A 25,612-nucleotide genomic window follows, 5' to 3' on the forward strand; every position below is an offset into this window, starting at 1 on the left:
GTCTGGTCAATACCACATTGTGTAACGTTTATATAGTGTCTGGTCAATAACACATTGTGTAACGTTTATATAGCGTCTGGTCAATTACACATTGTGTAACGTTTGTATAGTGTCTGGTCAATAACACATTGTGTAACGTTTGTATAGTGTCTGGTCAATAACACATTGTGTAACGTTTATATAGTGTCTGGTCAATAACACATTGTGTAACGTTTATATAGTGTCTGGTCAATACCACATTGTGTAACGTTTATATAGTGTCTGGTCAATAACACATTGTGTAACGTGTTTATATAGTGTCTGGTCAATAACACATTGTGTAACGTATTTATATAGTGTCTGGTCAATAACATTGTGTGTCGTAAGTATAACGGTGTCGTTCAATTTTTATTCAGTAGGGGGTTACGGGGTTAGGACCAACTTTTTTTTTTACGATCAATGCCTTTGAATGTGGTAATATGATTAGAACTTTAATTTATCCTGAGTTGGAACCCACTTTTTAAAAAATTGCTGCATCCGCCCATGAATATTTCCTAATTTCATCATAGATACATTGTACTTGTATTTATTATCTTTGAATTATCCTGGATTTTCAACTTAACATGACGTAAAATTGAGAATGGAAATGAGGAATGTCTCAAAGAGACAACAACCCGACTAAAGAGTCGAAAACAGCCGAAAGCCACCAATGGGTCTTCAACACATGGAGAAAATCCAGCACCCGGAGACGTGCTTAAGTTTGCCTCTAAACAAAAATATGTACTAGTTCAGTGACCTTGGACATCAAGCTTAATCTGAAAATGGTAAATAAACATATTAAAATTTAGGCAATTAATAAGTTTGCTATAACAATTTTGCCAACGATTAAATCTATCTGAAACAAGTGTACAACAATTAGCAATTTTCTGATTTATTACAATTTAAACTAAATCGTAAATTATCGATGATACATGTGATTAAACTGTTACATTATCACGATTTTCTTTTGACTGTTCAAACAACAGAAAAGTTCCCAATTGTGAAATAGATAACGACTTGTTATTTTTCAACCCAGATGTGAAACTTCATAGAGTGAAGATGTGATAGACGGATGCTAAAAATCAACATGTAAATTATATGGACGAGAAATAAAAAGGTGTTACATGTATGAAGTTATTTTGGAAACTGTTATCAATTAGCGAGATTCCGATCAAAGCTTTGTATTTGCAATCTTCGATGAACGCAAAAAAAGGCAAAAATAAAGAGTGATGTTATAAATGTAAAAGTTTTAAAAGTTTATTTTAACATATTTCTATTTCCAAGCAAATGGTCACTTACTCACGTTTAACATAAAAACAAATATGTTTAAATATTTCTTAAGAATATATTGTTTTTAATATTTGTTCTTTATTCTACTTTTCAAGACATTTCCAATATTTGCATATATAATTATATATATATTTTTTTTTTAGATATTCAAGGCAGTTTTATTTCTTTTTCAAGAACTTTTAGAATGATTCCCTCCTCTTATTTCTAGTTAATTTTCTGTATTTTATAAACGTCTTTTTTATGTACGTTAGATATATTTTCTAATTAAATCAACCGTTTAATTGTGTTGAGTCATTTAGGTAAACAGAAAACACAATATAATAAATTTTCTTCACTGAATATTCTTGCTACATTATGTAAGTATATTTGTGAGCGTAATTCGTCCTGAACATTCATGATATATATGCCACTGGACTTCAAGAAACGAACAACCAATCATTACTAGCTAGTGTTTGCACTTGAATAAAATAAAAACAAATACACTGTACATGCATATGATAGCGGACTATGCGTGCACTTACAGATAAATTGACTGACTTTGGAAGTACTAGGTTATTTTGAAAAAGACTAAATATACGGATCATACGCTAATGTAAAAGACGGGAAATGATTACACTAAAGTCATCGAAAAAAAATGTTTTCCCTCCGTGAAACTAAATAAGAATATTTGTTATCTATTTTTTGGAAAAACTTAACGGGCGTTAGTTTTAAAATAATTTAAAAGAATTTTAATAAATAAAACTATGCAAATCGTTTGACGTGGATAACGAAAACGATTGACACACACATGTTTTGAAAGCATAATATGATATATTCTATTTATTTTAACCAGGGATAGCGACTGCCACTAAATTATGTTTCTGAGATACTTTTTCACGTCTTTTACGATGTACATCTCACTAACTAATATGAAAATAAATTAAAAAAATATGACAACTTTAATAATAAATATGAATAATAAAATAAAGAATGGTTGCATCCTATTTTTTTAAGAAGAGAAGATATTTTGATATTTAAATTGATATTGTTTGCCTTTCATAATTTAAATAATTTTACTATTTATCTATTCATTTCAGAGTTATCATTTTTATTTTAAATGCAATAACTAAGTAATGTAATGAATTCTATTCATAAATAAACAATGAGTAGTACAATATACCGGTTAACTTCGGTATATTTATTCGTTTCATTTGGAAATTTGAAAACTAGCATAATCACCAAACAACCAATCAGGTGAAATAGTATCGTTTCTGAACGAAACATGTTTGTTTACACGGAATATATTAATCGTTTCGTTCGTTTCGTTCACACACGACTTTGAGCGGAAAAAAAACACGAGTTGACTTTAATAAACGAAATGAGTGGAGATACACGATTCTAACTGGTTTAACTCGTTCGTTCTCATTTCATTCCATTCGCGTGTTCGTTCTGTGTTTGTTCCATGTATGAGGGAACGTTGAGTGGTTTAGTAGCTGTATCTTAAAAAAGCATGGCACACCAATGTTTAGTGCAAAATATCTAGTTTGTAAATTTAAATCTTTTTAAGTATATAATTCGGACTATGCTATACATAAAAGTCAAATTAGTTCCAACAATTATCCAATTTTTACCCCGTGAGGGGTCCATATACAGGAGAAAGAATCCCCACAGAAACAATCAAGATCCATCGTCAAAAGTAACTTTCCAGATAACGAAAAATATTCATAAATAGAATTTCCAACCTCTTACATTGATCCTAACATGGAATATGGAAATAAAATTGTTAGCAAAAATAACAGAAATCCCCAGACTATAGACAAGCTTGTTTGTGAGAAGAATTAGAACGCAAATAACAACGAGAACAATGCACAGTAAAACAATACTAGTAGTTCTCCATTAATATAATTATATTACAATTATATATTGACATAATAACGAGTATCGTTTTTTTTTTGTGCTTTAACAAAAATGTTGTGTGGACCTTCAATTAAATCAAAGAAGTGCTCAGTAACAAATAGCATTCCTCTTTTATGTGTTGTTGCTATCATCTGGACCTTAACACAAATTTGAATCTTTTTTCAAGGTCCATTGTTATCAAAGAAGTGCGATTTAAAAGATATCATGCTTCTATGACTTGTAGTTGATTAGAGTTTGTATCTTAAGGTATCTTAACCAGCATTTATTTAGGTTAAGATGACTCTTTGTTCATGGACAATCGTTACTATCCAATAATAGTAAATCATTCTTGTTACTCACAGTTTGTTTCAATCTTTACCTAAATGCAAAACTTAAATACATGATTTTGTTATTAGTTGTTAGTGGCTTTGAACTAGCTGCCAGTAACTGCGAGAACTCGCAGATCAGTACTTAGTGTCTTTTTGTTGTTGAAATATACAAGTAACCGGCCATGTTCACTCTGTTTTTTGTTAGATGTATTTATATTTGTATCCAACTGATGAGTTCAGCCTTTTTCAACGGATTTTTATAGTTCGTTCTTATGTTATTCTGTAACAACACTGTCCCAGGTTATTCTGTATATAATTGTCTGTTCCAAGTCAGGAGCCTGTATTTCAGTGGTTGTCGTTTGTTAATGTGTTACATGTTCGTTTTTCGTTCGTTTGTTTGTACATTATTTAGGCCGTTAGTTTTCTCGTTTTGAATGTTTTACGTTTATCATTGTGGGGCTTTTTTCATAAGAGATAATAACTAGAAATGAAAATGTTAAACTGGGTCTTGAAAGGGTAAATTTTTCTTATGAAAGTTTATATCTCTATACAAGACTGCTGGTCATATTAAGAAGACAAACTGCTTGGCGTGCTTAAAGCTTGTAAAATAATTGGAATAATTGATGTAAAGTTATGTTAAAAACCTACAATGAAATGCTTTAAACTGCATTTTCCTTATCTGTTAGATACTTATTCATGTAAAAATGCCAAATTCTGAAAATCGATGCCAATAATGACTCTACCATGACATATATAAGTTACCGTAATATGGCACTTAGTTATTATAGAAAGTTGAATATTTTATTTAAAAGGTAATTAAGCTTTTTAAAACTGAGTACTGACTATAAAGTGGCACCTTGCTAAAGTTCTTCAGTAGAAAATGAACTCGAGGCCTATATCATACAAATTTTCCATGAGTTCAATATTTCATTAACTAAAATGTTCATTATTTAACTTACATTATGCCATGCGTATTTCTTACGATGAACATAACTAGTTCATTCATTCACCTCTTTGTTTCATATTTTCCTCAGAATGAACTTCCAATAAATTAATAAAATTATATCTGTCCAATTGCAGACAATAGCAGGCGTTATTTTTCTTCTCATATGATTTTCAATCGAATTGCCTTGATAACATGACTTTAACAACTGTTTCAATTTGTTTGCGGGGCACTATCAATTATGACTGTATTCGGTAATTTCCGCTAAAAAAAAGTTTACCGAATCATCTCATCATACATCAATCTCATCAAACATCATCATCAAACATCGTCATCACCATCACCGATCATCACCTTCATCAACAAAAAACGTATAATGTTGTGAGCACTTCATATAATGTCGTGGACACTTCATTTAATGTTGTGACCACTGCATATAATGTTTGAATCACAGCGTATAATGTTGTGAGCACGTCATATAATGTTGTGAGCACTGCATATAATGCTGATCATTAACATAAGGAAGCCATGGCGGTCCATAGATACGTGTAGTATTCGAACTGTGATATGTATTTAAAAAAGAAATAAACACTTTTGTATATACATTAGTTTGACTTTTTATTTAAAATAGTAACACATCTTGTAAGCCTTCTGTTAAAACTACAGTAGATAAATAGACCCCTTTTAGAAGATAATTGTATTACTGAAGGCAAAACTGGACTTTCTTATCGCTCTACCAATTAATAGAATTATCCCCAATGCTCTTCAACTTTGTACTTGTTTGGCTTTATAAATATTTTGATATGAGCGTCACTGATGAGTCTTATGTAGACAAAACGTGCGTCTGTCGTACCAAAATTATAATTCTGGTACCTTTGATAACTAAAGGCAACATATTATATTCCGTTTTTTTGTTGTTGTTTTTATTTCTGATTGCATAATTAAACTTTTATTTGTAAGAACAGAAGTTTAGATATAGTATAAATATTCAAATCTTTCCAAAACCACTTAATTGATATATTAATCTTAAAAGTCATTACTGTTATTTTGAAAAGCAATAGTATAACAATGCATACCAATGATACTTTATTTAAAAAAGAAATACAGTTTAAAGGAGGCATACACATAATAAAAAATAATTTTGTACGCACTCATAATACGAATTTTTACAAAATATTATTGAGTAATACAACATATTAATAAAAAGGTGACATGACATAAATAATGCATAATACAATATACAAAATACGAACGGAAAAAGATATTATATGTTACTCATGTCTCAGACAGGGAAGATACTGTGACATTCCCGATTTAGAGTTTATATCCCCCGAGACGAAGGCGAAGGGGATGTAAGCCTTAAGCCGGAAATGACACAGTATATACCCTGTCTGAGACATGAATTACACATATATGACGGATTATCCCTGACCTGTTATTTTCCAGTGTAGGTATTTGTTGAACATTCACAATGCAACATACTCATTACATGTTTATTGTGTTTTTTAATATTTTGAGTAATCCATGTATATGCACCTTTTATATCTTGTTAAATTTTTTCCCGTTAAAAATACTTTCAATAAAGTTTTTAGATATCATATGTTGTATTTGTATGTGTGTGTGGCTTTGTTTTTTTACAACACATATATTGAAAAACCCAACCTTATAAGTTTGGCATACGTGATGCAATAATTTATTATAATTAGTTATCAAAGGTACCAGGATAATTTAGTACGTCATACGCGCGTTTCGTCTACATTAGACTCATCAGTGACGCTCATATCAAAATATTTATAAAACCAAACACGTACAAAGTTGAAGAGCATTGGGGATAATTCTATTAATTGGTAGAGCGATAAGAAAGTCCAGTTTTGCCTTCAATGATGTAATGATGAAACAATTACAAAACAGAAAAAAGATAAACAGTTAAAAGTAAAAGTAATAATAATAGGTATACAGAATCTATAATAATAGGTATACAGAATCAATAATAACAGGTATACAGAATCAATAATAATAGGTATACAGAATCAGCAATCATAGGTATACAGAATCAATAATAATAGGTATACAGAATCAATAATAATAGGTATACATAATCAACAATAATCGGTATACAGAATCAACAATAATAGGTATACAGAATCGATACACAAATTGCATTAACTGAGAATATAATCAGATACAGTGTGCTTTTGACCTTAAGCGATAAAATCTGAATCGGTTAATACCACAAACGACCCCGTTTATATAGTGTCTGGTCAATAACACATTGTGTAACGTTTATATAGTGTCTGGTCAATAACACATTGTGTAACGTATTTATCTTCGACTATCTTCACATAGTTGAATTTAGACGTTGTTATAAAGACCTAAATGAAGCATTGACGTAATCTTTGGTTTCTGATGGACATCTCTAGCTTACAATTAAGAATCTAATTATACAAAAAATTCAAAATGCCTCCTATAGCAATTTTATGTCATAGATCCTTGATTTCACAACTTTCGACACGAAGCTTTCTTTTCATGATAAAACATATTGATGATTTTACTTTATGATCAACAACTATGTTTTAACTTGAAATACTAGTTATAATATATCAAACACATTCTGCATTTGTATGCGCTTGTCCTAAGTCAGTAACCTATTGTTCGATGGATGTGGTTTGTTGGTTTGGTTCATATGTGTGTCTCTGTTATAAGTCTTCAGTCGTCCTGTATGATTGGTTTTACACTAGAGTTTATAGTTTGCTGATTGGTGTGCGCCGCAGCTTCGTACCTTGACCTATAGTTAACTTTTATTACATTGGGACTCGAATGGAGTGTTCAAATCACATCTTCTTGTTTATATTTATTGTTTACCATTGACTTTTTTGTCAATTTAATTAGTAAATTATAGTCTGAGTTGTTCATTACATTTTTCTAATTTGCCAATTTTTCACATATTCAATATTTATCCCATTGACCACAAATGGTGAATACAAAAATGAGTTAACAAATATCGTTCAAAGCATCAGATACCACACTATCGAAAACTGCATACATGTTTTCTAGGAATCCTGAAAAATTTAAAAGAAATTCTGTCAAAAAATCATTTACAAAACGTGTTTGCATCCGATACTGAGATAATATAATGTACCTAATTAGAGCAACATATCTTTATTCGTTTACCTTAACTTAAACATGAAGACTAACTTAGTTGTTGTCGCTTTATCCAGATGATTTGTTCATTTCAAGTTCAATAGATCAACAAGGTATAAAACACAAGTGGTAAATATCGATTTGTTTTCACTTTGACAATTCAGTCTAAATATATCTAATAGCTGTTTAAGAACATTTGTTTTGATTAGGAGGTATTGTAATGGACACTTTCTTCATTGCCCAATATATTATACAAAACGTGACAAAAATAACAAGCACATCGTGCAAACAAAGGGTTAGGTGTTCTAAATTTGGGGTTGATATATTTGGTTTTGCATACTTGCATTCCTATTTTTCTTTTCTGTATAAAAGCAAGTATTTTTCTAATAGTTTTAGAAAAGTATGATATCATCTGACGAGACTTGTTAATTGAAAGTTGTAGTTTATCTACCTTTATTAACAAGGAAATGAAAACAGAATAAACTTTTGAATTCACGTTTTCTGATCGTAATCGTCAATAGTCGAGAACGAAGGGGAACGTTTTTTTGTTGGCTTCAAAGCATTGGTTTTACTGTTTAGTGTAGTGATTTTTTACTGTTGTACTCTTTTCCATCGATTTCTATTTGGGCGTGGTGTTATCTGTCTTTCAATATTTAGGATTTATTCCTGTACTTCAAACATGAAAAAGATATCACTTAAGTTACCTGCTTTCATTCGTTCTTTTATCTCTTCAAAACTCCTTGTCTCTAATTCCATTTTCCTGATTTCGTCTAATCGTTTTACATAGGATTCACCTGCTGGATTGTTACGCTGGTCAAATCTAGTTAGCATATCATGAACTATAGTGATTAGTGTTTGGTATCGTGTGTCATCTAATCCAAAGACAGAAGAATGCTGCATTTCATTTCTGATCACACGTATCCGTTGAATGTCATCACCAATAGTATCTTCATTTGGATAAATCTCGTCAACAAGTTTTATTTTCCTAAAGCCTTTACTTGGAAAGTTTATTTTTAAAGCACAATATTTCTTACACATTTCTGTTATGTCCAACTTATCACGATCAAGTATTTCTCCAGTCTTTGTATCTATGTATAAGCGATCGTATAAAACGCCTGATAATACCTCTAGAACTATCATTGACATTCTGACGTAATTCTGTTGATCACTACTTATTCTACGGGAAGCCTAAAATATCAATGAAATATGTACAATGTAATGGTACAAACTTATGCTATATAATTGCCATCTATTAACAGGTAGGTAGACTTAACATGCTTAAACAGGAGGCACTTAAAAAAATGACAGGTGTGGGCGTGAAGCCTGTAGGCTGGCTGTTAATTATCCGTAAGTTCATTTATGATTTCAAACAAATTGGACAAATCCTTCTGAACAAACAGAAAAAGAAGACACATAAGACTTTTTTCAAGTTTATTAAAGAAAACTATGTCTCTGCTCGGAATACGGTTAGGTGAGCTTTAAATTATAAGTTATAGTGTGGATTACGCAAATGTTTGAAGTTGGTCGGGTTTTGCATACATTTCCTGTAAAACAAGTTTTGTTGGTTTCCTCTTATAGTTGATGTGTTTACCTCAGTTTTAGTTTGTAACACGGATCTGTTTTCGCTCAATAGATCTATGACTTTCGAACAGCGGTATATATGAAATTTAGTCCTGGTATCTATGATGAGTTTATTTACAACCACTGCTGGTAGAGTTTTATTTCCCCGAGGGTATCACAAGCCCAGTAGTCAGCACTTTCTGTGCTGACATGAATTATCATTGATATTGTTATATTATAAGTTAACTGTTTACAAAATTTTGATTTTTTTGAAATACTAAGGCTTTTCTACCTCAGGCATAGATTTACCTTAGCTGTATTTAGCAACACTTTTAGGAATTTGGGATCTAAATGCTCTTCAACTTCATACTTTATTTGGCTTCTTTTTTTTTTTTTTTTTTTTTTTTTTTTTTTAACTTTTTTGGATTCGAGCTTCACTGATGAGTCTTTTGTAGACGAAATGCACGTCTGCCGTATATATAAAATTTAGTCTTGGTATCTATGATGAGTTTATATACTACTGTTGCCTTTATTTGACACATTTAAAAAAAACCTTAGTCATATTTGACACGTACAACTTCTTGGAATTTTGGATCCTTAATGCTGTTCAACTTTGTACAGTCGCGCATATTAATTGCGAATGGACCCAATACTTTTGTCTTTATCACAACCAGTCCACACTGATACTGACATTAGCAACGAGTACACATCAAAGGAATAAATATACAAATTACCAATAATTGGATTTCATCATGTCACAGATATATGCCCACTAAATGAAAATAATCTAAAGCAAATAAAGACATTACCTTTGATTTTTCACCAGACCAATAGTCTTTATATTTATGAACTGTCGCATGTTCTTCGCAATAATAATTTTCCCCATCATTTACTTGATCAAATTCAAGAAATCCTGTGTCAAAGGAGAAACTGGTGGTCTCACACTTCCATTTTTTCTCGAAAGATACTGTTTTCAACTTGTATCGCGTGTTGACAATTCTGTTGATTTCTCTTTCGACAACTTTTAAAACAGCTTGGTTAATCTCTGTATCTACTTCATCCCATTGCCATACTTGCAGCTGAATCATATGGCTACTCTTTGCTAATACAAATTTTGCACAGCCAGTTCTGCCAATATTGAATACACAACAATCCTTGAAGAGACCTATCTCGCCCTTTACCACTGCTAGAGGATATTCTCGTAGACAAGAGACAATCAGATTGCTGATTAGATACGGCGGTAAAAAACTAAAGACAAAACACAAACATGTAGATTTGCTAGCATTTGGGACGTTAAACAATGCATCAATATCCTTAATTTTTAATGTTTGAAGCATGCATGGAACATAAAAACTATGCTCCCTTTGTACATTTCCACTTTCCGTCAGTAGCAATGGATAGATGATAATGTCAAACTTTTCAATTACTTCCAGTATATGCTCTTTATGAATTATCATGTCTGCTGATTGTTTCTTGAATATTTCTTCCAATAGTTTAGCATCCATCTTTCCTGTTTTCTTGAAGTTGTCCCATTGTAAGTGTGGTAATTCAAATTGAAACTGCTGGGCTGTAACAATGCATTTAAAGGCATTTGCTAACCATTGGGGATCAAGTATGATGTATGACGGAATGTCTTCAAAAAATATCACGTTACCAATTTCATGTTGATACCTGAGAAAGAGATGAAGCTCCTTGTTATCAGTTATCGGAAGTGGTATTTTCTCACCTAGTTCTTTTAATCTTTCAAAAGAAATTATTTGTTTTCCGATCGTAAGTTCAGAGTTGATGGCTTTTTCCATCTGAATAAATTTAACAGGATATTCTCGATTCCAATTTGCAGTACTCTTTGCTGTGGCAAATATATCATTCCTCAATTTTTCAAAAGCATCTTCCACATCCTCTGTGTTGGAGATCAGGTGAATTGATCTCAGGTGAAGCTTGGAATCTTTAAAGATTTTATCAATGTAGGATTCGAGACGTTTTCTGCATTGTTCTTCGTCCTTTCGCAAAAACAAAAACAGTGATATTGTATTATTTCATTATCATTTAACCTAAACAGTCTTAGTACATGATTTCTTATAAGATGTTTTTGGCTGTAACTATTACTATTCTCATATCTGTACTTTTCTGTGTCGTTTTTTTCTAGAGCGGATGTATAAATACTCTGGCTTTCCAACCAGGATGTTTTTAAGCCGGCTTTGAGTCTTTTGTTTTTATGCTGATTGGTTTGTGCTTCGTACCGATCCAATTGGGAGGGTCGCGTGTTCACAAACATGCTTAACCCCACAACATTCTTAATGTGTCTATGTGTCTGTCCGACGTCAGTAGCCTGTAATTCAGTGGCTGTCGTTGATTCAAGCATGTCTGTCAATTAGTATTTAATAAATTGTATCGCTATAAATAAGGCCATTAGTTTTTCTGTTGTTTCAAATTTTTCATTTCGCGGACTATACGGTGTGTATTATTGTCGTTGTTGTACGGTTACCTACATTGTATGAGTGATTATCATTTTTATCTGGTCGGTAGTTGTCTCATTGTCATACCACATCTTCTTATTTAAAATCTACAGTTGTCTCATTGTCAATCATACCACATCTCCTTATTCATGTTATTTGCATACACTGTTATAGTAATAACATCTTCAAGTAGTGTGAGTACACAATAAAAACATTTTGTAAACTTGGACTTTTTGTGTTTGAGTTGATATTGTAGCACTTTTTTATTCTTTATTCTATTCATCACTAGGCGTCCATCGTCGTCTGTCGTAGTCGTGAACTTTTTTACATTTTGAACTTCTTCTAGAGAACCACTGAATGGAATGAAACCAAACATGGCATGAATGTTTCTTATGAGGTGCTGACCAAGTGTTGTTACTTTGTAGCCGATCCAACATCAAAGATGGCCGCCAGCAGGGGGACTTAGTTTAACATTGGACCCTATGAGAAATGCATACAAATGACTTATTTTAGAGAACCACTGAGTGGAATGAAACAAAACATGGCATGATGGTCCTTATGAGGTGCTGACCAAGTGTTGTTACTTTGTAGTCGATCAAACATCCAAGATGGCCGCCAGCAAGGGGACTTAGTTTAACATAGGACCCTATGGGAAATGCATACAAATGACTTCTTTTAGAGAACCACTGAATGAAATAAAACAAAACATAGCTTGAATGTTCCTTATGAAGTGCTGACCTAGTGTTGTTACTTTGTAGCCGATCAAACATCCAAGATGGCCGCCAGCAAGGGGACTTAGTTTAACATAGGACCCTATGGGAAATGCATACAAATGACTTCTTTTAGAGAACCACTGAATGAAATAAAACAAAACATAGCATGAATGTTCCTTATGAAGTGCTGACCTAGTTTTGTTACTTTGTAGCCGATCCATCATCCAAGATGGCCGTCAGCAGGGGGACTTAGTTCAACATAAGACCCTATGGGAAATACATACAAGTTTCTTCTTATAGAGAACCACTGAATGGAATGAAACCAAACATAGCATAAATGTTCCTTATGAGATGCTGACAAATGTTGTTACTTTGTAGTCGATCCATCATCCAAGATGGCCGCCAGTGGGGGACTTAGTTTAACATAGGACCCTATGGGAAATACATATACATGTCTTCTTTTAGTGAACCACTGAATGGAATGAAATCAAACATAGCATGAATGTTCCTAATGAGTTGCTAACCAAGTGTTGTTACTTTGTTGTCATTGCAACATCCAAGATGGCCGCCATCAGGGGGACTTAGTTTAACATAGGACCCTATGGGAAATGCATACAAAAGTCTTCTTCTAAAGAACCACTGAATTGAATGAAATCAAACATAGCATGAATGTTCCTTACCTTATGAGGTGTTGGCCAAGTTTTGTGACTTTTAGCCAAATTTTATATATAATTTTTATATGATTTCTAAAACCCAAGTAGAAGCAGGTGAGCGATACAGGCTCTTGAGAGCCTCTAGTTTGGCAATTGTAACTAGAAACAAATACGTTCATGTATATTTTATGTTAAGTCAGTTTAAAAAAAAATACAATAACATTTAAGGAATGATATTTTTTAAGATCATACAAACACATTCATTTAACGACAAGCTCAATGGTCTGACACAAATTTTTGAAAAGCACACCAAAAATAAAAAATAAATATTTTCAAAGGCGCAAATTCAGTTGTCAAGTTTTTATAAACAGAGACTAAATTAACATGTCTACTCCACTATTACTTTGATATAAATACCTGAAATTTGTCCTTGTGTGTACCAATTGCAATAACTGGTGGATCTAGAAGGTTGTGAGCTCCTTCGAGCAATACAGCTTCAGTTTTGTTGTTTATGCTTCCATAACAATGTATTGTATCCATCCAGAAATTGAATGTGCCTGTGATTAAAAACAAATTAATATTTAAATATTTCGGTGGATGACTGCACTTGAAATGTTTCTTAAGAATATAATTACTTCATTCAATAAAAAAAAAATATATAATGATTTATCCTGCAGACCGTTATGATATTGCAAGTAAAAAATACAACTATTTAAATCAGTGTTTAAAACGAGGCAAAAGTTACACACGGGCGATTCAACATTCATCAGTCAAAAAGAAAGCGATAACGATCGGGCAGATAAAAAGAACCCAAAGAATAAACAATCAAAAATATGCACAACATTATATAGAACACAATCGAGAGAACAAAATGAACCTTGCATAAATCAGGGTTGAATCGAGGTGCTCAAGAAGGGTACGCAGATCCTATATCACATTCAGCACTCGTCTTGTTGTTTATGGTAAGTACAAATTCGGCGAAAAGTCTCACTTGTATGTCAGAGTCGACGTAAATAGAACGATATTGTGGTAACTACAAATGGAACATGCCTATGATAATCTGGTAATAAAGCCAATTTAATGATGGAGTCCATAAATTTTCCATGTACAGAAAGCAAAATGCTATACATTAATAAAACACAATGCGAGGCGCAGCTTGATATGAGCGAAGAAGTCAAACCCTAAACAGTTTGGGCGAAAATCGAAACTTCATTCATGCAAGCTTGATACAGATCTGAATTTGGATTCTTATAAAATATTTGACACATATATAAAGCTTTCTAAAAATTAATTTTTACAAAATTATAAACAAACATACCATGAAGTTCTGCATAGTTAGATTAAGCATATAAAAAAACACCATTGAATTCAAATGTTGAAATCAAACTAAATTTAATTTGGACCCATAGGACCTCAATGTGGATCAATTTAAACACATGGCAAAAAATCCATCTAAAGATACGGTTACATTTAGCATAATAAAGAACCCACCGTGTTCTAGACTTTGAATTAAATCCCATTGAATATGGTCAAGAAATGAACAACTGATACATTTGTATCAGAAAAGTTTTGTTTTTGTTTCGTTTATCCTAAACAGTTCAGACCATTGCCGCAAAAATCAATCCCAACCTTCATTTTTTTATATGAAACCTTGTGGTAACATTTCATCAAGATCCAATCACTAATATGTAAGCTATTGTTTGGAAATCAAATGTCTTCGGACAACACAAAGGATGTTTGTATGAGATAAGAAGAAAACAACATTCGTGGTGATATTTTTTTAAGCACGAAATAAAATAGGTTAGCTACAAGTATATATTGACGTGTAAAAGAGAGGAAAAAGATACCAAAGGAACATTTATAATCATAAGACGAAAATAAACTGACAAAGACATGACAAAGAACGCCAAAGACTAAAACGACAATCAAAAATATTCAAAACACAACGTAGAGAACTTAAGACTGAGCAACAGAAAACCCAACTAAAAATCAGGGTTGATTTCATACACTCAGGGAAGATTCTACTCTACATGTGCACCCGTCGTGTTGTTTGTGTATTAAACCTGGTGATAAGTATAATTCAGTAGGTTACATACGAGACAAAAGTGGACGGGATTGTAGTTACGACTTTTGGAACATATCCGTCGTCATCTTTATAACAGATATTTTATGACGTTAAACCAACTATTGATGGCGTCTGTAAATTTTGAAGGAATAATTTCAACTGCACCTCTTTAACACTTGGCTTGATAGCTTTTTTAAGAGCAGCAACCTTCTTATCAGGACATCATGATAGGAAATACAAGTCCTAGAATATCGTATCAATTTGGAGATATATACTTAATGGGAAGACACTGCTATAATGTTGCTACATAGAAAATGAAAGAACAATTGGGAAGCTGAAGGCATCTCTTTTATCACGAACTAGATGGAAGTCAAGATAGTAAATGTCTATATTAAATGAAACACAAAAAGTAGTGTTGTTTAGAGCAAATATGAAAATCATTTAACAAAAAAGAACCGTATTAAAATTTGCTGTCTTAAATGTTTAGTTTCATTGTTTTTATATGAACTGAACATCAAGAATAATTTGTATCTACGTTTAATATAATTATATTTTTAAATTTGATAAAGAAGCACAAATTGACTTTACAAACCGTAGGATACTGTGTCATCTATGTCATGTAAATTTGCTACGACAAGAAAAATTGCTTCTGAATTCAAAAACGTTTGATGTGTGTTGTAATACTCAATGTCACCAGCGAAATCCCACACTGTTAAATTTGCAAAGCCGTCTTCGTCTTGTAAGTCTACAGCAGATCCGATTATGCTTAACAGCTCATCCTTTGCCAGTTTAGACAACGGCGATTCTGTAATCTCCGGATAAGCAAACTGATAATTCATTTTGGCACGTTTGGGTTGAGGTTCTTCGTCATGTTCAATATGTTTGGTGATTGTGCCCTTATTATCATCTGTTGATATCTGATCTGATGAAGATACCTCCAATATGTCATGCTTTGATTTTTCTTTATCTTGATGCAACTCTTTGACAATTGACTGTAATATTCTATTGTTGATACTTGTTTCTTTCACTAATCTTGTATCTACAAAAAAATAGTAAAAAGTGTTCATAGTATAGGAGAAATCTATGGAAGTTATGATTAAACTTCACCGATTTCATATGTTATACAATAAAGAAACAATAAAGAAAACCACGTTCATACCTTTCTCAGAAACTAAACACATAAACAATAATCTGTTAAGGCAACAGGTCATTCATTATCAAGAAAAAAGTAAATTAACAAAAATACCGACCTCTGAGGAAAATTCAAAACGGAAAGTATGTATTCAAATGGTAAAATCAAAGCTCAAACACATCAAACGAATAAGGGTATCTGCATTTAAAAAATATAGATATCAATAACATTTTATTTCTATATAAAACCTTTACAGTAACAACTATCGCAGTAATTGAAATAATGAAATTACAGTAGACATAAAGTATTTGCCAAAGGATTAAATTGCCATATACAACACTCAATTCAGACATCCATCTGATTAGATATGTTCATTTAGATTTTTTGAGCTGATTGGATTGTATTCTTGAGAACAATTTTTAATAAGACGTTGAAGATCATATAAACGTCATGAAATGCAGGCACTAAAAATGTATTTAAAAAAATCCTAATTACACAGCTTTTTAAGTCTCAAGTATAAAAGAGTACACTGCAAAACAGTACAATTATAAAAAAACAAAACATTTTTACATATAATAAAACGGATGCGAGGATAAGTTTACATAAACATAGTCATTTTTGCGAAAAAAAATATTTTGTGATAATGTAGTAGAGATCATTAGTCTTTATTTTAATTTAAATTACATCCAACATGCCTATCTTTAATTCCATTAATTAAATATTAAATATTCATATTAGGTCTGGGACATACGGTTCATACTAGGATCTAGCAAAAATGTGTTTCCAAGAATTGAAAAATAAAAAAAAGAGTAAATACATAAAAACAGCATACACAGAACTTTAAAAAAAATTATAATTATGTTTACTATGTTTTAGTTTTTCTATGATAACTTTGCAATAAATAAAACATGTAAAACGAGAGTGAGCAAAACATCGCATATTTACCTAACACTTTATTCCATTCCCAGTTACTTAGATTTATTCGACATCTCCGCCGATGAATTTCTATACCATTTGTGCTTTTAACGCTCGGTAACTCCTCCCCGAACAATCTTCGTACTAAGGAAGTCTTTCCAACAGATTTTTTTCCAACAATTATTAAATTTATATCCCGTCTTCTTTCTGAACCCGATTCAAGGGCGTTCAGATAAATTGCAATCGACTCATGATCCATCTTTTTTATTTGTTCTGGTATTTTGCTGTCTGAAATGTAAATAAATAAATGTTTATACTAAAACGTCATTAGTAAGAGGTAATACTCGTCTACTGATTTATACATATAAGGTCCGAGACATACAGTTCATATTAGGGCCTTCTCAATCGATTTATGAATTTCGAACAGCGGTATCCTACTGTTGCCTTTATGATTATGTTGACGTCACATACCTTGTGACAGCAACTAGTAAGAATGATTTTGACGTCACATGCCTTGTGAGAGGAACTAGTAAGAAAGGGATATCCAAAATATATTCAGCACGTTGAGGAAAGAATAAATTAGATGAGAATGATGTTAAAGTTAATGTGATCCTGGTGATCTGTAATCAATCAATCTTCATCAATAGCCTACTTCACTTTTCTCATCAATTTGTTGGGTTTTTTCATCATTTTTCATTATGACATTATAAACAGATATCAAGGTTCCCGTATATTAGAAACAAGTAATTATAAATCATTTCAGCCGGTATCTGAATAATTAACATTAGATAATTACCTTCAACTACTGGTGCTGCAGGTTCCTGTAAATGGGTGTCAGGAGTTACTTCTGGGGATGTCTTTGACATGACAGTCTACAAAAGAAAAATATGCCATAAACTATCCTTCCCCATGTGAAAACTTGTCAAATAGTTTTAATACATATATATGTTAATAGCCTTTCTATCTGCCAGTAGATTTAAAGGACAATAACTCTATATTTTACAGGAAGTTGAAATGCGCAATGCAATCACAACTTATTTTGACTAGACACAGACAATTATCTTGAATATACCGTAATTCTTTGCTTAGTTCTACCTTTGATTCTGTTGTTTGCATCTATTTGTTATAATAGGTACAGTCATTGTATTGAACAAAATCATGTCTCTTCGCCACATAATTTATAGATAATGCATAGTGATGCACGTTGACTAAATATGAAAGTGCACATGTAGTTGTCTCCCTTACTAGTATAATCAGTTTCAGAATGTTCATTGTTATTTCCCTTGTTTAAAACTATAAATTTCATGTTTCTTTATTTCATGATTTACATGACGTTTATTCAGTACCTATTTGTGAAATTGAATAGATATTAGTATTTTGAATTCATTGGTTAACGATATTCATTTTTATTCTAAAATCTATTATTTGCATTGTCACAAATCATTTATAACCTCCTTTGACAGACTTTAGGCCTATACATTTTATATGACTGGTTTGGTGTAATTGCATTGAATTGTCTGATGACTGAAATATACAGCCCAACCAATGAAAGCTGTACTGAATGCAAATCTTCCTTTAACTTATTGGAAATCCGAAATAAACTTTTTTATAATTGAATCAGTGTTTATAATGTACAGATTGAAAATATATTATTGATATTGAATAAATACTGTATCATATGCAGTTTATACATGTATTTCAACCAAAAAAGAGGATATTTTTTTGGTCAGGTAAATTAATCAATGAGCGATAGATTTCTCCAAGAAGAAATTTAAAGGTCTCAAATGAATAAACTACACATAGAACAATTGCTATTGTATTGATTCAATGGGACAGTATATGTGGTGGTGTTTAACGACCTTGACTGCTATACAGCCCTCGCACGGTCGGCTCGGTGCCCGAAGGCGTTTGGTGAGCTTTATCATATTTTGATGCCATTGGTCAGGAACAAGTAGTGAAGGTCGTAATATGTAGGCCTCCATCTTGGTTTTGGTGAGTTGTTTTTGGTTTTTGACTATTTTGTTGTTTATTCTTCACTAACGACTGCTTTCAGGGCCAGTTTGGTCAGCTTGGCAGCCCGCTAGCCTCGATGATGGAATACTGGTAGATGATCTCGGACGTAGTTCGAAAGATGACAGGAAGCATTATCAGGACCAAAGCCGTGAGGCAGTGAAATGAAGGTCGTATCACCCAACAGCCTAGGATACAGCCCTCAGACGTTAATCGGCATAACACTCCCCATAATACAATGGTTTTGGAGTGCATGTTAACGCGGGTACGCCAACTACTACGTCTATCTGTACGGCATGGATCGGTTTCTGTCATCTTAAGTAGTAAGTCGTTAATATCTAACTGTAAACCCTCATCGAAGATAGCGGGTAAAGGAGAGCTGGCCCAGCACGTCCGTTCAGCTGTAATGACTGAGACGTGACTGGATTGTGATGACAATGGGACAGGTAAACTTACAAAAGTTTAAATACCTTGGTCAAGAGCAGACAACTCTGTGGTTCGCAATAACACATAATGAACGGATATATAATCTGTTTATTGATGGCATTGTAAAAAAAACAATCTAAATACAAATTTATTATATTTAAACTTGCCAAAGTTTGTCAAGGGCAATGCCTCCAACTACATCACAATCATCAATACTGGGACCAACTACCGTATCCCCAGGACCAACAAATTTCACCTCTAGACCAACAACCTCAGGGCCGATAACAAATTCCACCTCTAGACGAACAACCTGAGGGCGGACAACAAATTCCACCTCTAGACCAACAATTTCTGGACCGACAACAAGTTCCACATCTGGACCAACAACCTCTGGACCAACAACAAATTAATAATTATATATTCATTTAGAACGCCGGAATAATTGCTTGCTAATTCCGTTTCAGGTCTTTATATTTAGAATTTAAAAGGAAAATTAAGTCACGGTTATATATGATGAACTAATCTATTTGAATAAATAATTTGTTATATATATGCATAAATAATCTATAATTATAGTTAATATTTAAAGAAAAATATTCAACAAGAGTGCACACACTGAAATGTCTCGACTTCGATACTAATCATTGATATTATGTTGATAGTCCTAAGTATAAAGCTATGATTTATTACAACTGTCACATAAACTTAACATATACCAAGATAACTAAACAAAGACCAATGAACCTTGAAAATGAGATCAAGGTCAGATGAACCATGCCAGGCAGACATGTACAGCTAACAATGCTTCTATACAACATATATAGTTGACCTATTACTTATAGTATAAGAAAAATAGACCAAAACACAAAAACTTAACACTGTGCAATGAACTGTGAAAATGAGGTCACGGTCAAATAAAACCTGCACGACGGACATAAAGATCATAAAATATTTCCATACATCAAATATAGTTGACCTATGGGATATAGTATTAGATAAAAAGACCAAAACTCAAAAACTTAACTTTGACCACTGAACCATGCAAATGAGGTCAAGGTCACATGACATCTGCCCGCTAGACATGTACACCTTACAATCATTCCATACAACAAATATAGTAGACCTATTGCATATAGTATGAGAAAAACAGACCAAAACACAAAAATCTAACTATAACCACTGAACCATGAAAATGAGGTCAAGGTCAGATGACACCTGCTAGTTGGACATGTACACCTTACAGTCCTTCCATACACCGAATATACTAGCCCTATTGCTTATAGTATCTGAGATATGGACTTGACCACCAAAACTTAACCTTGTTCACTGATCCATGAAATGAGGTCGAGGTCAAGTGAAAACTGTCTGACAGACATGAGGACCCTGCAAGGTACGCACATATCAGATATATTTATCCTATTACTTATAATAAGAGAGAATTCAACATTACAAAAAATCTGAACTTTTTTTTCAAGTGGTCACTGAACCATGAAAATGAGGTCAAGAACATTGGACATGTGACTGACGGAAACTTCGTAACATGAAACATTTATATACAAAGTTTGAAGCATCCAGGTCTTCCACCTTCTAAAATATGAAGCTTTAAAGAAGTGAGCTAACGCCGTAGCTGCCTCCACCGGATCACTATCCCTATGTCGAGCTTTCTGCAACAAAAGTTGCAGGCTCGACAAAAACTAGCCAGGATCTTTTCTACAAAAGCGTATTAGGGATGTAGTAAAAATGAAATCGGATTACTGATTGTTTTTAAAGTCAAAATGTTGACATCTCATATCTCAAAATCTCTGTGAATTATATTTTTGTTTCACTTATTTTGATAATTTACCAGTTTAATACACAATTATCTCTATCCAATAATATATGAATATTTGGCGGTTACGCGTACCCTAAGAAGTCCAATTATGCCACGCGTACCCGCATGACGCAGACACTGCCTTTATTATAAGCTTAATTTCACTCGTTTCATTTTCTTAAAAGAAATGATAGTTTTTCGCGATAGCTCTTAGCTTGGGGAAAAGAATAACACTTAAAATCGATCAAAATGTATTTCAAGCTTAAATTGTATAATAAGAACATTTGAACTTCTGGAAATGGTTGCATAAGTTTTTGGGTTTTTTTTGGAACGTTTTAAAAATCTAAAATATGTCCCCAAACATTTTCAGTTTGTCATAACCAGGCGTGGTGTTCTCAGAAGTATCCTTTCGTTTGAAGACACACTATAAGACAGATTTTGGGATGGACTTAAGATCATTTTAGAGCACTGATGCATCTCAAGTTTGAACGTTCTGATCATATCTTACATTTGTTTTTAATTGATTGAATTGTATATACTTCAGAGTAAAACAATAAAGAAAAATAACACAGATATCATGTTAGTCTATAGAGTAGTTAGTCATGCAAAATTTGTAATCCTCACAACTGAAATCTTTGTAATTATGTAAAGGGATTTTTTTTAACGTACTCTGTCTTTTACAATATGTACTTGAATGCAACAAAATCAATTGGAGATAAGCTTCTTACGTCAATTAGACAAAAACAAAGCGACACAAATTAAACAGAAGAAAGATATGCATCCCGATTTGCAATTATATACTGGCATTTCATTAAGAAACTCTGTAAAGTTGATATCTATAGTTTTCTTTCATTGCTTTTTTTTTTATAGAGAAACATAATTTTCTAAATACAAATTGCAACTATTAAATTTAACCACGTCCCACCTTGAAAACCATTATTGGTCCTTTTAACGAGACAGCAACCAAACGACGTAATTAAACTATAGATATTTATTATACAGTCACAATTATTCCTCTAATATACAATAAAGATTCTCAAAATTTATAAGAATATTTCAGGTTGATATTTATCTGTTTAATATCTTTTGACATTTTAAAGAGATTTTTTGTTGGTATTGAAATTAAAACAATTGATTAAACGAAGTGAATATCTGTACTTTGGTATTTTGGTTTTTCTCACTGGGGTAATACTTTAGAGAATTGTTTTTTTGTATGGAAATTAAAACATTTGATATAACTAAGTCAATATGGGAAATCCGTAGTTTGCTTTTAAAAAAAAACATAGTTTAAAATCATACATTGTAACCACGGATTTGTTTAGATTAATACGCTGCAACATTAAGGTGATTTTCCCGCAAAACTGAATAAAAAAATAGTGCAGGAGTTATTTACCTTATCTGGATCAAAATGTTTAATGGCGGGCGACTTTTGACGTTGCAGACACAGTAATAGATGTAGAAATAGGTAAGCTACGCGTATCCGAAATGATGAAATATATCCCATATGGTGTCTTTTTTCATATTATAATGTATTTTTACATCAAATAAGAAGACCTCATTCTTTGTGTCGCTTCTCTTCCTCTCACAATAAATTGATTATCATGCCTTTGTGTCCTATAGGTATCATGCATAGTCACATTTGTCATCCATTTTTGTGACTATTCAATTTGGGTTATTTTTGGAGAAAACAAAACTAGAGGCTCTAAAGAGCCTGTGTCGCTCACCTTGGTCTATGTGAATATTAAAGAAAGCAGATGGATTCATGACAAAATTGTGTTTTGGTGATGGTGATGTGTTTGTACATCTTACTTTACTGAACTTTCATGCTGCTTAAAATTATCTCTATCTATAATGAACTTGGCCCATTGGTTTCAGTGGAAAATGTTAGTAAAAATTTACAAATTTTATGAAAATTGTTAAAAATTGACTATAAAGAACAATAACTCCTAAGGGGGTCAATTGACCATTTCGGTCATGTTGACTTATTTGTAAATCTTACTTTGTTGAACATTATTGTCGTTTACATTTTATCTCTATCAATAATAATATTCAAGATAATGACCAAAAACAGCAAAATTTCCTTAAAACTAACAATTCAGGGTCAGCAACCCAACAACGGGTTGTTCGATTCATTAAAAAATTTCAATGCAGATAAATTTTGACCTGATTAACAATTTTACCCCATGTCAGATTTGCTCTAAATGCTCCGGGTTTTGAGTTATAAGCCAAAAACTGCATTTTACCCCATGTTCAATTTTTAGCCATGGCGGCCATCTTGGTTTGATGGCCGGGTCACCGGACACATTTTTCAAACTACTAACCCAAAAGATGATTGTGGCCAAGTTTGGATTAATTTGGCCCAGTAGTTTCAGAGGAGAAGATTTTTGTAAAATATTACTAAGATTTACGAAAAATGGTTAAAAATTGACTATAAAGGGCAATTACTCCTAAAGGGGTCAACTGACCATTTCAGTCATGTTGACTTATTTGGAAATCTTACTTTGCTGAACATTATTGCTGTTTATAGTTTATCTCTATCTATAATAATATTCAAGATAATAACCAAAAGAGCAAAATTTCCTTAAAATTACTAATTCAGGGCCAGCAACCCAACAACGGGTTATCCGATTCATCTGAAAATTTCAGGGCAGATAGATCTTGACCTGATAAACAATTTTACCCCATGTCAGATTTGCTCTAAATGCTTTGGGTTTTGAGTTATAAGCCAAAAACTGCATTTTACCCCATGTTCTATTTTTAGCCATGGTGGCCATCTTGGTTGGATGGCGGGGTCAGCGGACACATTTTTTAAACTAGATACCCCAAAGATGATTGTGGCAAAGTTTGGATTAATTTGGCCCAGTAGTTTCAGAGGAGAAGATTTTTGTAAAAGATGTCTAAGATTTACGAAAAATGGTTAAAAATTGACTATACAGGGCAATAACTCCTAAAGGGGTCAACTGACCATTTTGGTCATGTTGACTTATTTGTAAATCTTACTTTGCTGAACATTATTGCTGTTTACAGTTTATCTCTATCTATAATGCCAATTAAAATTAATTGATAGATTTTCATCCCCGCCCGCCCGCCCCTCTGAAATCGTCCCGCCTCGATTTTTTTTATTTTGAAAAATTTACGATTTCCGGATTAGTTCATTTCCGTTTCCGGTAACCGTCATAAATTTTGTTTCCTTTCAGACTTCCTGTTTCAATTTTCGGTTTTCGTATTACTTTGAGTAATTAAAAAAGATTCTGCAGCTCTCAATGACAAAATCGTCTACCGAGAACAGAGATTGATTTCAAGAAGGGCATGAAATAATCGGGTTACAAGTTATACGCTGTGTCCAAGATGGCAAATCGCGGTATGACACAAATTTCTGTGATTAAGAAAACCGTGGATTTTTTTATTGATAAAATGACTTTGTGGCAGGAATTGTGGACTATGAATTATACCCAAAGAGCTCGAATCGTGGAACACATTCGTACAAAACCATAACTGTATAATTAAAATGACGCAAGCACGAACTAGATTAATGACATTACAATTGAGTTCAAAAAGTCGGCAAACATACACTTAGATTTACCCATGGCTTTTTTAATGACAAACAGCACAAACACCTTCTGTCCCAATAACCTTAAGGTGGTACCCAACACTTTCACTAAAATTAAATTGGCTCGTTTAATTTTCACAAAATTTTGTAACAAAATTTTTTAACAAAAATATAAAAATTTAAAAAAATTTGAACCAATCGTTTTGTCAGAAAAATTACACTGGTTATATAGCAATTTGATAAACGCCAATTTTGATCATTGAGAAGCTTAATATTGCTTTTACAACACAACGTAATTAAAACGTTTAGCTGACTTTACAGAGTTATCTCCCTGTAGTGTTAGGTACCACCTTAATAGAGCCATTAAACATCTTCTCTGTTTTGGTTAAGTTCATGTTTTACATATTAATCATACAAGCACCTTCGTTTTCAAAACAGTTTCATTTTATTCTGAACTCGTAATTCTTTAGTTGCATAATTGTTTCATTTTATGGAGACAAAAAAATGGTCGCTTAAAAAGACACTAAATTTGGTGAAGATAGTCTAACTGAGGGGAGTATTCTCCTTTTATGTTTTTGCTGTTTAGGCTTCTAAAGCAGCTATTACATGTAGAACAGTGGTTGCCAATTAGAGATTTTTATTCATGTTAAGATTTGAAATATTATGTACCATTCCTTATATGTAGATACATAATATAAACTTATTATTACTCTTGAATATTTGAAG

General features: G+C 32.5%; 1 protein-coding gene across 1 annotated transcript in view; it reads right to left on the bottom strand.

The window, feature by feature from the left end:
• Positions 1–6,347: 6,347 nt before the first annotated feature.
• Positions 6,348–25,612, bottom strand: part of LOC143052017 (uncharacterized) — a 45,923-nt gene continuing 26,658 nt past the window's right edge. Inside the window, exons 8-13 of the mRNA XM_076224992.1 lie at positions 17,887–17,962; positions 17,121–17,378; positions 15,636–16,082; positions 13,396–13,535; positions 8,301–8,784; positions 6,348–7,514 (exon numbers count right to left, since the gene is read on the bottom strand). Coding sequence (XP_076081107.1) covers positions 7,447–7,514; positions 8,301–8,784; positions 13,396–13,535; positions 15,636–16,082; positions 17,121–17,378; positions 17,887–17,962 — 1,473 coding nt within the window. The 3' untranslated portion in view covers positions 6,348–7,446. The remainder of the gene's footprint in view (positions 7,515–8,300; positions 8,785–13,395; positions 13,536–15,635; positions 16,083–17,120; positions 17,379–17,886; positions 17,963–25,612) is intronic.

Source organism: Mytilus galloprovincialis, chromosome 11, assembly GCF_965363235.1.
Source record: "Mytilus galloprovincialis chromosome 11, xbMytGall1.hap1.1, whole genome shotgun sequence".
Lineage (NCBI taxonomy): Eukaryota > Metazoa > Mollusca > Bivalvia > Mytilida > Mytilidae > Mytilus > Mytilus galloprovincialis.